Source organism: Echinops telfairi, unplaced genomic scaffold (genome assembly GCF_000313985.2).
Source record: "Echinops telfairi isolate 266 unplaced genomic scaffold, ASM31398v2 ScPeMD7_7424;HRSCAF=8462, whole genome shotgun sequence".
Classification (NCBI taxonomy): Eukaryota; Metazoa; Chordata; class Mammalia; order Afrosoricida; family Tenrecidae; genus Echinops; species Echinops telfairi.
In genome coordinates, this window is record NW_022111324.1 from 88,846,361 (window position 1) to 88,860,492 (window position 14,132).

The 14,132-nt window shown below is 34.3% G+C and overlaps 1 protein-coding gene across 1 annotated transcript in view; it reads left to right on the forward strand.

Annotated features, from left to right (window-relative positions):
- The window catches only part of TSNAX (translin associated factor X), a 54,069-nt gene extending 41,691 nt beyond the window's left edge, over window positions 1-12,378 (forward strand). Inside the window, exons 5-6 of the mRNA XM_004712173.3 lie at window positions 6,569-6,696; window positions 10,610-12,378. Coding sequence (XP_004712230.1) covers window positions 6,569-6,696; window positions 10,610-10,987 — 506 coding nt within the window. The 3' untranslated portion in view covers window positions 10,988-12,378. The remainder of the gene's footprint in view (window positions 1-6,568; window positions 6,697-10,609) is intronic.
- Window positions 12,379-14,132: the final 1,754 nt, after the last annotated feature.

Here is a 14,132-nt window from a genome sequence, read left to right on the forward strand (position 1 = left end):
CCTCTCCCCAGTGGATGCTGTTTGATCACAACCCCCCACCCCAAAAGGAGAGGGGGTGTTAGGCAAAATAAGTTTGGGAAGCTATGGTATAGATGAATGGAATAGAGTTGAGAGTCCAAAACTAAATTCATACATTCTTGGTCAATTGATTTTTTTTTTAAAGAATTCAAAATCTTGTCAGGAAAGAGTATTTTTAAAAAACAGATTTCAACATGCAGAATAATGAATGGGGTCTATGCTTAACATCATATACAAAAACCAAAATGGATCAAAGACATAATAAATTTGAAAATTAAGACCAGAAAAATTTAGAAGAAAATACAAAGACATGGTTATGAGGTGTAATTTTTAACAATGGATTATTATATGGGACAGAAAACACACAAACAAAAGACAAAATACATAAATAGAACATTATAAAGGAAATAGTTTTTTATTCATCAACAAAGTGAAAAAATAACCTATAGATTAGGGGGAAATTTTCAGAAACCATATATTTACTAAGTGTGCTATGTAAAATTTTTATAAGAACGCGTGCAACTTACAACACGAAGACAACCCAAGCAAAAAAATGATCAAGAACTTGAGTAGTATTTTATCAAGGAAGTGCCTAACACACACAAAAATGCTCAGTTATTAGCTATTGGAGAATTGCAAAGAAAAAACAAAACGAAATGTACCCCACTCTGTAGATGGGATAGTGGGTTGCGTGATGGGTAGCTAAAAGCAAGGTTAGCAGTTCAAAAACCCTAGGTGCTCTTTGAGGGAAAGATCAGGCTTGCTTCCATGAAGAGTTACAGTCTCAGAAACCACAGAGGGTCGCCATGTGTCAAAGTTTACATGATGGCTATGAGTTTGGTTTTCTTATATTAGAATGGCAATGATTATAAAAAAATAGGATGTTGGAGGTTGGGGGGAAATGTGAAGCCTCATTGCTGATGGGAATGTAAAATAGTATAGCCACTGTTGAAAACAGTTGGTGTTTTCTTAAACAGTTGAACACATGACCTTCAAACATAAATTTAGGTATATATGCAGGAGAAATAAGGCAGGATTGCAAACTGAAAGAAACGTGTATATAATTGAAATGCGTTTCAACAGGTTGAGTGTGTAAACAAAATGTGATATGTACATACAGTGGAATACAACTCAGCCATGAAAAGAAATGGAGTCTTGGTACACACTTCAACATAGATGAACTTCGAAAATCACACTAAGAGAAATAAGTCAATTACAAAGCAATTGTTGTTTGATCTTTTATTTTATGTGAAACAAGCAAATAAGAGGGTACTTCAGAAAGTTTTATGGCAAATGGAGTTAAACAACAATAGTGTTTTCTACCATTGGTCTTTTAGTTTCTCATACTGTAGTGCCTTGTGTGTTTCTGAAAGCTGTATCACTAGTTATTTCAAATACTACCAGGGTTACTCAATGTAAACAGGTTTCAGCAGAACTTCCAGAATAAGAAGAGAGTATAAAGAAGGAATGGGCTGTCCACTTTTGGGGAATTAGCCACTGAAAACCTTATGGATAGCATGGAAATGTCGAGATACTGAAAACTTCATGAATAGAAGCAGAACATTGCCAGAGATTATGCCAGAAGGTGAGTCTCTCTGATAAGAACACACTCAAAATATGACTGAGGAAGAGCTGCCTTTTCCAAGTAGATTTGATGTAGATGGAGTAAAGCCATTGGGAATTTCATTTGCCAATGGGGCATGACTCAAAATGAGAAGACCATCTGTACACATCAATTAATAATTGGAACATTGAATGTATAATGTATGAATTTAGGAAAATTGGAAGTTGTCAAAAATGGAACACATAAAGATAGATATATATCCTAGGCATTAGTGAACTGAAATGGACTGGCCTTGGCCTTTTTGAATTAAAAAATCATATGGGGATTACTTTCCTGGAAATGACAAATTCAAGACGAATAGCATTGTAATCATTGTCAAGAAGGACATTTCAAGATCCAGCTACTAATGCAGTATTGTCTGTAATAGGATAATATCTATGCACATACAAGGAAATAGTACAACTGTTAGTCATATATATGCACCAATCACTAAAGCTAGTGAAGCAGAAATGGAAGAATTCTATCAAAGTCTTCAGTTGGAAATTGATCAAACATGCAATCAAGATGCATTGATAATTACTGGTATTTGGATTGTAAAGTTGGAAACAGGAAGGAACAGTAGTTGGAAAATATAGCCTTGGTGATAGAAATGAAGCTGGGAATTTCATGATAGAATTTTGCAAGACCAATGACTTGTTCCTAGCGAATACCTTTTGTCAACATAACAAATGGCCATTATACGCGTGGACTCTTAGATGGAATACACAGAAATCAAGTTGACTGTATCTGTGGGAAGAGATGATGGGTAAAGCTCAATAACAGCAGTTAAAACCAGGCGAAGGGCCAACTCTGGATCAGACCATCACTTGCTCATATGAGTTTAAGTTGAAGCTGAAGAAAATGAAAACAAGTGCAGGAGAGCCAAAATGCTATCTTTAGTATAACCCCCCTGAATCTCAAGAACGTGTCGATAGATTTGATGTGTTGAATACTAATGACAGAAGATCCAGTGAGCTGTGGGATAATATCATACACGTAGAAAGTAAAAGGTCATTAAAAAGAAGAAAAGATTAAAGTAGATGTTAGAAGAGACTCTGAGAAACTTGCTTTTAACTGTAGAGTAGCTAAGGCAAATGGAAGAAATGAATATTTTACTTCAATTAAAAGAAAAGGAACAGAAACTTGCAAAGGGCAGTTCAAGAAGACAAAATAAAATATAATGAACTGTGCAAAGACCTGGAGTTAGAAAATATCTTAAACCGAAAGAAATGTAGAAAAAATTGAAGCCTCGAGTGGCAGTATTGAAAGATTCCAAGAGCAAAATATTGAATGACGTGGGAAATATCAAAAGAAGATGGAAAGAATACACAGACCCTCTGTACCAAAAAGAATCAGTCGACATTCCACCACTTCAAGAGTTCCCGCATGAGCAAGAACCAATGATACTGAAAGTTGTTCAAGCTGCACTGAAAGCATTAGCCTAAAACCAGGCTCCAGGAATTAATGGAACACTAATTAAACTGTTTCAACAGACTGATGAAGCAGTAGAGGCACTCATCTACGCCAGGAAATTTGTAAGACAGCTTCTTGACTGACTGGAAGAGATGAATATTTGGCTATGTGATATCCATAGAAAAGTTATCGAACAGAATGCTCAAATAGTAGAATGATATTAATATTTCGTGCAAGTAAAATGTTGAATATTTTATAATGGTTATAGCAGTACATTGACAAGGTCCCGGCCAGATTCGGAAGATGTGGAAGTGGAACAAAGGATATCATTGTGGAAGTTAGGTGAATCTTAACTGAAGGCAGAGAATACTAGAAAGATGTTTTCTTGTGTTAATTGTGTGAAGGCATTCAACTGTGTGGATCATAGCAAGCAATGAGAAGAATGGTAATTCCAGAACACTTCATTATGCTCATGTGGAACCCATCCATGGACCAAGAAGCATTTGTGCAAGCAGAACATGGTTTAAATTTCATGGTTTAAAATCAGGATATGTGTGTGTTTTGAAGTTGTATTCTCTCACCATCTGTATGCAGCATCAGGATTAGAGGCAGACTTATCACCTTGCAGCATGCAAATGATACATGCTTTTGACAAGCAAGGAGAATTTGAACCATTTGCTGATGAAAACCAAGGATTTCAGCCTTCAGTATGGATTACAACTCAATGTAAAGAAGAACAAAATCCTCATAACTGGACCAATAATTTAGGTAACATGATAAACAGAAGATTGAAGTTATACAGGATTTCACCTTCCTTGGATCTACAATTAATGCTAATAGAAGTAGCAGTCAATAGATAAAGTCAAGCACTGTATGGAATATATCTGCTGCACAAGACCTCTTTAAAATACTGAAAAGTAAGGTGTTAATTTGAGGACTACGGTGCACTAGAACCAAGCTAAGATTTTTTCAATTGCCTCATATGCATGTGAATAAAAAAAAGAGTTAAAAAAACAAAACAAAACAGATGCATTTGAAATGTGCTGGCGAAGAATATTGAAAGTACGGTGGACTTCTGAAATATCAACCAGATCTGTCCTGGAATGAGTATAATCAGAATACTCCTCAGGGCAAAGATGGCAGGACTTTGTCTCACATAGTTTGGACATGTCAGGAGAGACTAGGCCCTGGAGAAGGACATCATGCTTGGTAAAAATAGACGGGCAGTGAAAGATAGGAAGGCCTTTGACAAGATGGATTGACACAGTAGCTGCAGCAATTGGCTCAGGCATGGGAACAATTGTGAGGATGGCTCAGGACCAGGCAGTGTTTTGTCTATTGTACGTAGGGTTGCTTTGAGTTGGAATCAATTCAGTGACATCTAACAACAGATTTTTATTTTTACACACTGTTTGAAGCTCTCTGATACAGGCAGTCCTCAGATCAGGAGTTCCATTCATAAGTCTCTCTCTCAATCAAATTTGTATGTAAAGTAGAATAGTTGGTTTTGGCTTTTATCTAATACCAGCTAGTCAAATGTTTTTCTTAACATGTAGTGTAGAGTATACAATTCTAAGCATAGCAGATAAACTTCCATGTACACTGAAACATCTCTAACATAACAATACTGTAATAATGTTTTGATTCTTGTCATAAAATAGTACCTATTCATTGTGATGTGCCATTATGTAATTTGAAATATAAGCTTTATAGGTTGATTTGTAAAGTTTGGAACCTGAGAACGGCTTATGTATAGAAACCAAAAATTCTTAGTGATTGGTAGCCATGGTGAGTGAGAGCAAAGAAGGGGAGGTTTTGCTTAGAAACCATTGAACTTGAGTTGAAGTGTTCTTTATTATGTATTTTTAACCACTATTTAAAAAAAGTATTTCAGGATATTTTCATTAAGTTTTCTTTCATTGCTTTTTTTCTTGACCCTAATACAAGTGGGCTTCAAAAGTTAGTGGGAAAATTTCACTTTTATTCTTCTTGAAGCCCCCCCTCATGTGATTTTCAGGTAATGATATAAAAACCATCAGCTTCCCCCACATTGCTGCTTCTAAATCTGGTTTTTATTGTCAGCTAATGTTTGGTGCAGTAAGTGTTGGGCTGCTGTCTGCAAAATTGGCAATTCAAACCCCGCAGCTACTGTTTTCCTTTAAAGATTTATACTCTTGGAAAACCCAAGGAGCAGTTCTACTCTGACCTGTAAGGTTTCTGGTCTGCAGTGAGTTTTGGCTCATGGGTAATTAAATGGATAAGTAGCGGGATTTTTCCACCAAAAGCCTAGAGACAGCTTAAATAGTGAGAATTCTATGATTTTGGTAATCAAATGTATTATCTTTTCCCTTATTTACAACAAACCTTTGGAAAAGACTAAACCTGGTAAATATGTTTGTAAAATAAAAACGAGTAAGGTAAAATAATAATCGACTGTATCTGTAGATAGGTTTTTTTTTTTAAGTACTTGAATAAGTATTTATAGACCTATTTTGACCTTTACCAAACTACTTTAAATTTTGTGTAAGTTTTTTTTTTTTTTGGTGTTTACACCTAATGTAAATTATATTGCTCCCATTTTAAAAAAGTAAAATGCTAAGGCACAAAGACATTTTCTGTTGTTTAGCTTACATCTATTTTGAAATATTAGGAGCCTAAGCCAAGCCAAAATTATGTATTTTGGCATTTTTATCTGCATGGTTCAAAATTTTAAACTATTAACTCCCAAGAATGATCTAGCTGATCTGTAACTTTTATGTCTCGTTTGATTATATCAGTGGTATATTTTGGTATTTAAGGAAGAAAAAAATTTCTTATTTCACAAAGCCTATCAACATATATAGAATAAGCAGTTCTTCAATTCTAGGATTTTTAAGTTTTTAAAATTCCTTAGGATTCATTCTTAAATTATTTTACATTGCTCTATGAGAAAGCGTAGATTTTTAAGACATAACTACTCAGACTACTTTATCTTTGAAATAGTCTATTTTCAGGATGTATGTTATTTTTGGTGCTGATCCACATCATCTATCACCCAGGTAATTGCTTGAATTCCAGGAATTGAGTGCTGGCATTAATTGTAGGTGTCAATTAAACTTGTGTTGTCAGGAAGTCAGTTTGAGTCATGATCCCAATGTGTTATGAAGTAGAACTGTGCCATAGAATTTTCTTGAATTTCCACTGAACCTATTGACAGGTATAGGGGAGATGGGCCTGCAAATCTTCCACTGTCAATGTTATACCTAGGAAATCCCTATGAGGCAGCTCTATTTTGTTATACATTGTGTTAACATGAGTCGGAATCAACTTAAGACAGCAATGAGTTTTTAGTCTCCAGGGAAACAGGTCATCACTAGCCCTTCCACAGTACAACTAGGTGACTTTAAACTGCCAGCTTCTAGGTTAGAAGTTATAGGTAACCCACTTGTACTACCCAGACCTTCTTGGTTGAATTAGGTGATAAATTTGAAACTTTTTACTATGAAATGTCTATAAATTTAGTGACCTCAGTTATTTTCTTGACTGGTTTTTCAGGACTGCAGGAGTATGTGGAGGCTGTGTCTTTTCAACACTTTATCAAAACGCGATCACTAATAAGTATGGATGAAATTAATAAACAACTGATTTTTACAACAGAAGACATTGGGAAAGAAAATAAGACCGTAAGAATTTAAAACCATACTTTACATTTACATTGTAATTTGTTTAATAGTGAAATGATTATAGGAGATATACTAGCTAATGTGATTCAGATGGAAAATGTCTTCTTTAAAGTAGGTTCATAGGTTTCCAACTAAAAATTAGGCTTTTTGCATATTTTAGTTATGGGGAAACAGTACTTAACAAAATTTAATCATTGACTAATTCAACTGTGCCTTTTTAAACACCATCTCATTTAATCTTTATTAACCTTACGAAGTGTCTTCACCCTTATTTTACAGAGAAGGATACAGGCTTTTATAGAGTTAAACATTCCAAATGTCATATATATAATAAGTGTGACAGCAAGAATTTGAAATCAGATAACTTGAATCAAAGGCTGTGATCTTCGCCCCTCGGCTAGTGTTATTAAAGTGTGCTACTAGGTTCACCTTTATCTGGTTATCTACTTCAAAGGATTATTTTAAAGGTTAATTAGACAGTGTATAGACCTTGAAATGGTTTTAATAGTTGTTAGTGTAGAAATGAGAACTCTTAATTATATGTTTAGCTCATAATATTTATATATGAGGTTTATATACCTCTTCTGAATTAAGAGAAATTTTGCACCTGACTTTTAAATAAAATAATACTTTTCTTCACTGGATTTCAAGATAACTACATTTACATATGAGATAAACTATTTTGAATCTTTGTTAACCTCCTGAAATATCAATACACTTAAAGACATGAGTAAGATGTGGAATTTTTTTCTCCATTATATTTTTCTTCTTTTCCTTAATTTTCAGATATCACTCAAGGAGTTAGGGTGGAAAGGCAGGAGATGAAAAAAATCTATAGACATTTCTAAAATAAAGGCTTAATTTGATCAGACAAATATAACTTTAAGGAAGCAATGTATTTCCCAACTTTCTGAATTATTATTAAGGAAATTTATTTTTAGAAGCAAATTTCTTTATATATTTTTATTTATTTAGTGACTGTTGAATAACGAAAGAAATAAGGTAAGCCTATTTAACCCTGCTTCTTAAATAACACTCGGAAAGTTACTACCATTTGGTAACTCTTCCACAGCTTCTTTCTAGTTATCTCTAACTCAGACTGAAAATATTAAAGGGAAAGGTAGAGAGAAACAAACTTGAGAATAAATACACTATTTTCAGGATTTGCATAATAAATTGTTTTAAGATTATATTGCTGAAGTATTTATATGCACATTTCACATTAAGAACACAGACAAAGTTTTTCTTTTAGTGCTAAACATTTTTGGAGCTGAAAATTCTGGGAATTTGATTGGGAAAACTACTTATCTCTGACGGACTTATTGGGAGTATTGTCAAAATGAGTTAATTTATATGTATCTTTTTTAAACTTTAGAAAGAATAGATACAGTGAACAACCAATGCCCACTACTGGATTCAGCAGTTAACATTTTGCTAAAGCATTTTAAAGTAAATTACAGATGTTATACTTTACCTCTAAATACTTAAGCATGCACCTTTAAAGACAATAATTAAGCTATGTTTCTTTTTTCCTAGTCTCTAAAATGAAGTTATACATAAACAGAAAAGAGGGAGAAAAAAATGTGGGACCAAAATCATAAAAAAGACATAACGTACTGGTCTGATAGAGACTGGTGGAATCCTTAAGACACCAGCCCTTGGAGATGGAGATCCCTTAGTCCTGACATTGAACTCTACCCCCAGGGATAAACTTTCAGCCAAGCAATCACTGGGCCCTATAAAGCAAACGAAAACAGCAGGACCAGTGTGCTCTCAGCAGTCAACCACACATGGCCAGAATGGCAGCATTTGCTTAAAAAAACCAAAAAACCCACAAAGCTCAGAAGCCTGGGAGGGTCAGAAAAGAAGGGTGAATGGTTTTAGGGAAGAAATGGGGAAAGTGCTGTGTCATTGAGGGGATTATATCCAATTTCACAAAACAAAATGTTTATTCATTGATTCGGAAACAAATTTGCTCTCTAAACCCAGACTACATGATAAAAAGTTTTTAAAAACTAGAATGTGTTCCTTTGACAAACTTAGTTTTTAGCATGCACTTTGGTATCAGCATCTTTCTTAGCACAGAAATTTTCAGTCTAATTGTAAGGAAAATTAAATACTTCTTTAAACAAGGGTTATTTCTGTAAATGATCTGTGAACCACCCTCTACACTACTGCAATAATGTATCCTTTGAAGTCCAGGTCTCCGATAATTAATAGAAATAAAACATAACTGGTACTTTTGTTTCATAATGTAGTTTAAAAGGTATCAGAATAATTGAGAAGGAACTTTACGGTTATCTAAGTCTGCCTTTTAGCAGCTGTGTGACCTCTCAGGCATCTTGGATCTCATTTCTTTCTCTTGACAGTGAGGGATGGGACAGATGGTATCTGAAAAGCTTCAACAATATTAGGGTTCATATATTAGATGCAGAGCAATGGAAGTGGTCTTAAATAAAACCTAAATTTGACTGTTACCTCCTTAAATTTAGATTTCAGTGACAAAGTTTACATTGCTAAAGGTGGCATTCTGTCCCTAAGTGTATGTCTTGCAGTATTTCTTACTTTAAACTGCACTCAAAGAAATACCTAACTAGTTACTCAAATAAACAGCACAATATTCACCCTCACTCCTTTGCAATTTCTGCTACTTAAAGTGTCATTTGATGTAATTGCAATTTTGTCTTGCCAACTCCCTTACAGCCTATGAGCCTTTTAGGTATTATCTCTTCCAAAAAGAACCCAGTGTAGAGGGAGAAGTTGATATGGAGCTGTAAGATTGACCTAATGATGGTAATGGTGATGACAGCTAACATTTATTGAGTTTCTTTTGTGTTGGGCATTGTGCCTAAAACTTGGTAAATGTTATCTCATTAAACCCTTTTAACAAACCTCTAAGGGTAAGTACTGTTATCCCATTTTACAGATGAGGAAACTGAGGTTTAGAGAGATGGAATAACTTGCTCAAGGGCACATACCTTATGAAGCAAAGTCCTGGAAGAGGTGGGAGGAGATAATGGGTCAAGGTCATTTGGAAATGTTAACCTGAAACGAGAGGAGGGACAACTCATCCTGAGATTGGAGGATAGAAGATAAAGATGGATGTGAATATAAATAAGCTTTTTTGTAGGTGTAAAGGTAATTGAGAGAGATTATGCCATCATAGTAAAATTAGTCAAGATTGTCTACTGTGAATGAAGTTTGAGATTGCATAGGGATTAAAGTGTTATAAGGGACTGAGGAAGAAATTGTCTAAGTAAAAGGATTGACAAGATATTTGTAGTAGTACAAACTCTATATAGTTGTGATTTTTTTTTTAACTCAATACTCAGTCACCTGAATAAAGGCCAACCAGGATAGATTTTAGTATTGATTTGAAGACCGAGAGATTGTGATATTGCTAGACAAGTACAGTAGCAAACTAGGAGTCTAAGGCAATTGAAAGATTGTAGAGAGCAATAAATCATGGCGGTCAGTGCTGTGTATGGAAAGAAACTCTGGAGTGTGGAAAGAGGCCAAGAAGAATCTATAATTGACTCTGAATACATGAGCGGATCAGCAATGGTGTGCTTTCGTTGTCATTTCAGTAAGTGTCGAAAGTCATACAATCATTAAACCCCCTTAATTTTATATGATAAATGATGTTGGACACATAATACATTTTATAATAACGTATTAGATTTTTAAAATATCAAAGTCAGCTATTGGGCATGATTTCTACTTGGGGCATGATTTCCTCTTGTAACACTCTAAATAAATGATCATTATCAAAATAGATTGTTTAATTTCGAGATTAGTATAATTGCTCTCCTGTTGATTTTGTACCTTACATATAATACATGTAATATAGCCATGTTCGCTCTTCTTCACATTATATTTTCTTTCTGTGCCTTTTGTGTTTTTTTTTTACCAGCCCTCCTCTGAGGCACAGGAGAAGCAGCTTGGTACTTGGAGCCTGAAAGTCACACCTGTTGATTACCTTCTGGGAGTGGCTGACTTGACTGGAGAATTGATGCGGATGTGCATTAACAGTGTGGGGAATGGGGACATTGACACCCCCTTTGAAGTGAGCCAGTTTTTACGGCAGGTTTATGATGGGTTTTCATTCATTGGCAACACTGGACCTTATGAAGTTTCTAAGAAACTATACACTTTGAAACAAAGTCTGGCCAAAGTGGAAAATGCTTGTTATGCCTTGAAAGTCAGAGGTTCAGAAATCCCAAAGCATATGTTGGCAGATGTGTTTTCGGTTAAAACAGAAATGATTGATCAAGAAGAGGGTATTTCTTAGAATGAATTTACTTATTCTTTTGAGAACTCTTAAGAGAGACCAATTTGTAAGACTATTATTTAGTATTTCATTTGACTTTATTGTGGAGTTTAGAAATATTTTCAGTTGTGCTTATTTTAAATTTATACAAACTGTACATAAAGTTACACAAATGAATCATCTATCTTATTCATAAAACTTTGTATAAAAAGTTTGCATATATGCATAAAACCCTCATTATTGATTGGTGATGTAAACATTCTTCAGAGTGTACTTTCTTGCTGTGCCTCCTTTAATTTGATTTGTATGAATATGAGTACCAATATTTAGTGGAACCAGTTTGTAATTTAAACTAGTGGTTTTGTTATCTATACCAAGTTTTCGTAGATGTACATCATGACTGGAGCTTCCTCTTTAGATGTCTTAGTATTATTGTGCTAAGTTTTCAAAATAGGTTTCTTTCATGGAAAAATACAAAAATTAATAAGCTGTTATTCTTTAAGTTTTATGAGGTATTATAGTAAGAATTTATAATAGATTCTGGTTACATTTAAGCTATTTAAATTCATATGAAACATCTTTTCATAAGAACTGACAGTTTACTAGATATTAGTTGCTTCATTATTTTCGTCCTTTATCACAGAAGATCTTAAAATAAATTGAACCTACTGTTAGTTCACTGGTATTTGAATTTAACTATAGACTTGCAAATAGAACTCAAAGGCTTTTCGTAGTGATTTAATAGTTTCTTTGTTGTTAAATTGCATTAGGTATGTTGGGAAGCTTTCCTATTCTAGCGTCTGTTAGAAATTTAAATAGCTGGGAATGTTGAAAATTCTAAATACTGAGTTAATTCAAATCTTTATAGTTGCTTAATTGTGTTAGTAGTTTAAAAGTTACCAAAGAAACTTTATCATGTACAGTTCAGCAATAAGACAATTTTCAACACAATTGAAAATAACAGTGGTGATATTTAGAATTGGTGTTTACCTACTAAAAGTGTCGTTATAGCTTTTTCCCTCTGTTGTGTAACTGATTTGAGCATGACAGTGTCAGCTAGTAATTGGATGTTTCCTTTTTGTTTTGTGGGTTTTCAAAACCTAGGTAGTAAATTTTATATTTTATATTTTAAAAGATTAGTTCCTTTCAAAATTCTTTGAAATGTTTTTTTAAAAAACTGCCTAGAGGGAAAGTAGAACATGAACATACATACGTGTGCTTAATAAATTAGTATCAGTGTTTTGTCTTTTTGTTTTGAGGGTGATGGATTTTTTTGTGTATTGTTTACGCTTTTATTTTCATATTCTAAGATGTATCACTGAAGTGTGCTCCCATATGTTTTACAGATGTTTAAAATGGAAGTCTTTTGAATAAAATATTAACATACAGAAATTAAGCTATTTTAAGAGAAATAAGTGTTCTAGAATTATTTGGTCAAAAGTTTTGAGATCTTCTAAATGTTGGTAAACTCAGCAAGTCAATGTTGCTAATAAGAACCTAGAACTCTTCTTTCTGGTCTCCATCATTTTTGTTGTGCTCTCCTCTAATTGTTCTGTGATTGATTATAGGTTAATTGCTGCAGTTTAAGGGGACCATGGAGATTTTAGCAGAAAGGTCATTTTGGTTTTCTTTTCTTTTTCTTGTCTGTAAGAGTATAGACCTTTTCCATAAGCTTCCAGGAAAATCTTTTCTTTATTTATCATTGACCCTAAATCAATTACTGGAAAAGAGAATAAGGTCATTTTGATAAGTCAGTCAATGTATCCAAGGAGAGAAAGATAAACAAACCAAATCAAGGCACTGCCATAGAGCAAGGACCAGTGGCCATTGTGTAGACAGTCAGGATTATCTGTGGTAGATGGATTGATGCCATTACTGTTGATAACATTTCAGCAAAGCATATCCTTTTAATAAGTAGATGTTAGAGTAGTCAGATAGAGTGCATCTGAACATCCAGAATGTCTCTCAATTGAAAAATGCTTTTTGGATATCATCACCTATGATACGATTTTTATAAAATGAAATGTTCTAGGTCACATGACAAGTTGGTGACAGAACCCTGAATTAAAATTGGGTTATTACTTCCTTTACTAGTAAGTTTCTCTGTGCATTAAATAAAGTTTTCAAAGTACATATCATAGAGCCACAGTGGTTTTTTTATGTTGCCTCAAAGATATTATTAATTGCCATTGATTTTTCATACGTTCAATTTTGAAATGCTCATGGAAAAAGGCAGAGTTTAGAAGTTATGGAAAACAAAGATAGAGCTTAATACTTAAGCTTTGCTTTTAAAATAATACCGAATTAAAATTAAAAACGCTTTTGATAGCAATATCAGAAATGAACAATGGCAGTTAAAATTGCCAGGAAAGTTATCTTTTTGTAAAGAAATTTATTTGATACAGATTTTCACTTGGTTAAGAAGTTTTGTCCAGACTTTGAAAAATAATTTAAAATCGATGGTGTTAGGTCAGGTTGTCTGGAGAAACAAATCCAATTACACTCATCTGTGTATAAGAAAGAGTTTTATATCAAAAGGTAATTATATAACAAGAAAGCAACCCAGTCCAACTCAAGTCCATAAGTCTGATGTTAGTCCTTAAGTCTCTCTTCAGACTCCTGTAGTAGATGATGATGCAGAATGCAGGAAGATCACAAAGCTGATGTGGAATATAGGGCACTGGTGGCTCTCCTTGTCGGCATCAGAATCCCAGCAAATAGGAAGACGAAGAGGCAGAGGGAGAGGCTCCATTCTGTCCATTCGTGTCTCTGCACACACACCCTTTCCCCTACCTTTATAAGAAGGCCATACACCCAAGGAGGCATCATTATGCTGTGTGTTGCCTGACAGGTTGCTTCCACCCCTACACTTTCATGAATCTTAAAGTTGACATAAAATCATCTACCCATCACATCTGTTAACTTCAAAGTTAGGTTTATAGGTTCTCTGTTTTAAATTAAGATAGCTCTTGCAGGGGCAGGCTTTATTAGACATTTATGAGGCAGGGATGGGACTTAGAAAATGAAATCTGCCATTTATGTTCAGAGAATGTGTTTGTAGTTAGATGGGTGGACTAAGGAAGATTGGTGGGTGGGGTGGTGAGGGTGGAAGGAGTCTGAATGAGACTGTTGTGGAGGGAGGGGAGCCGTAAGGGCTTGGGTGATA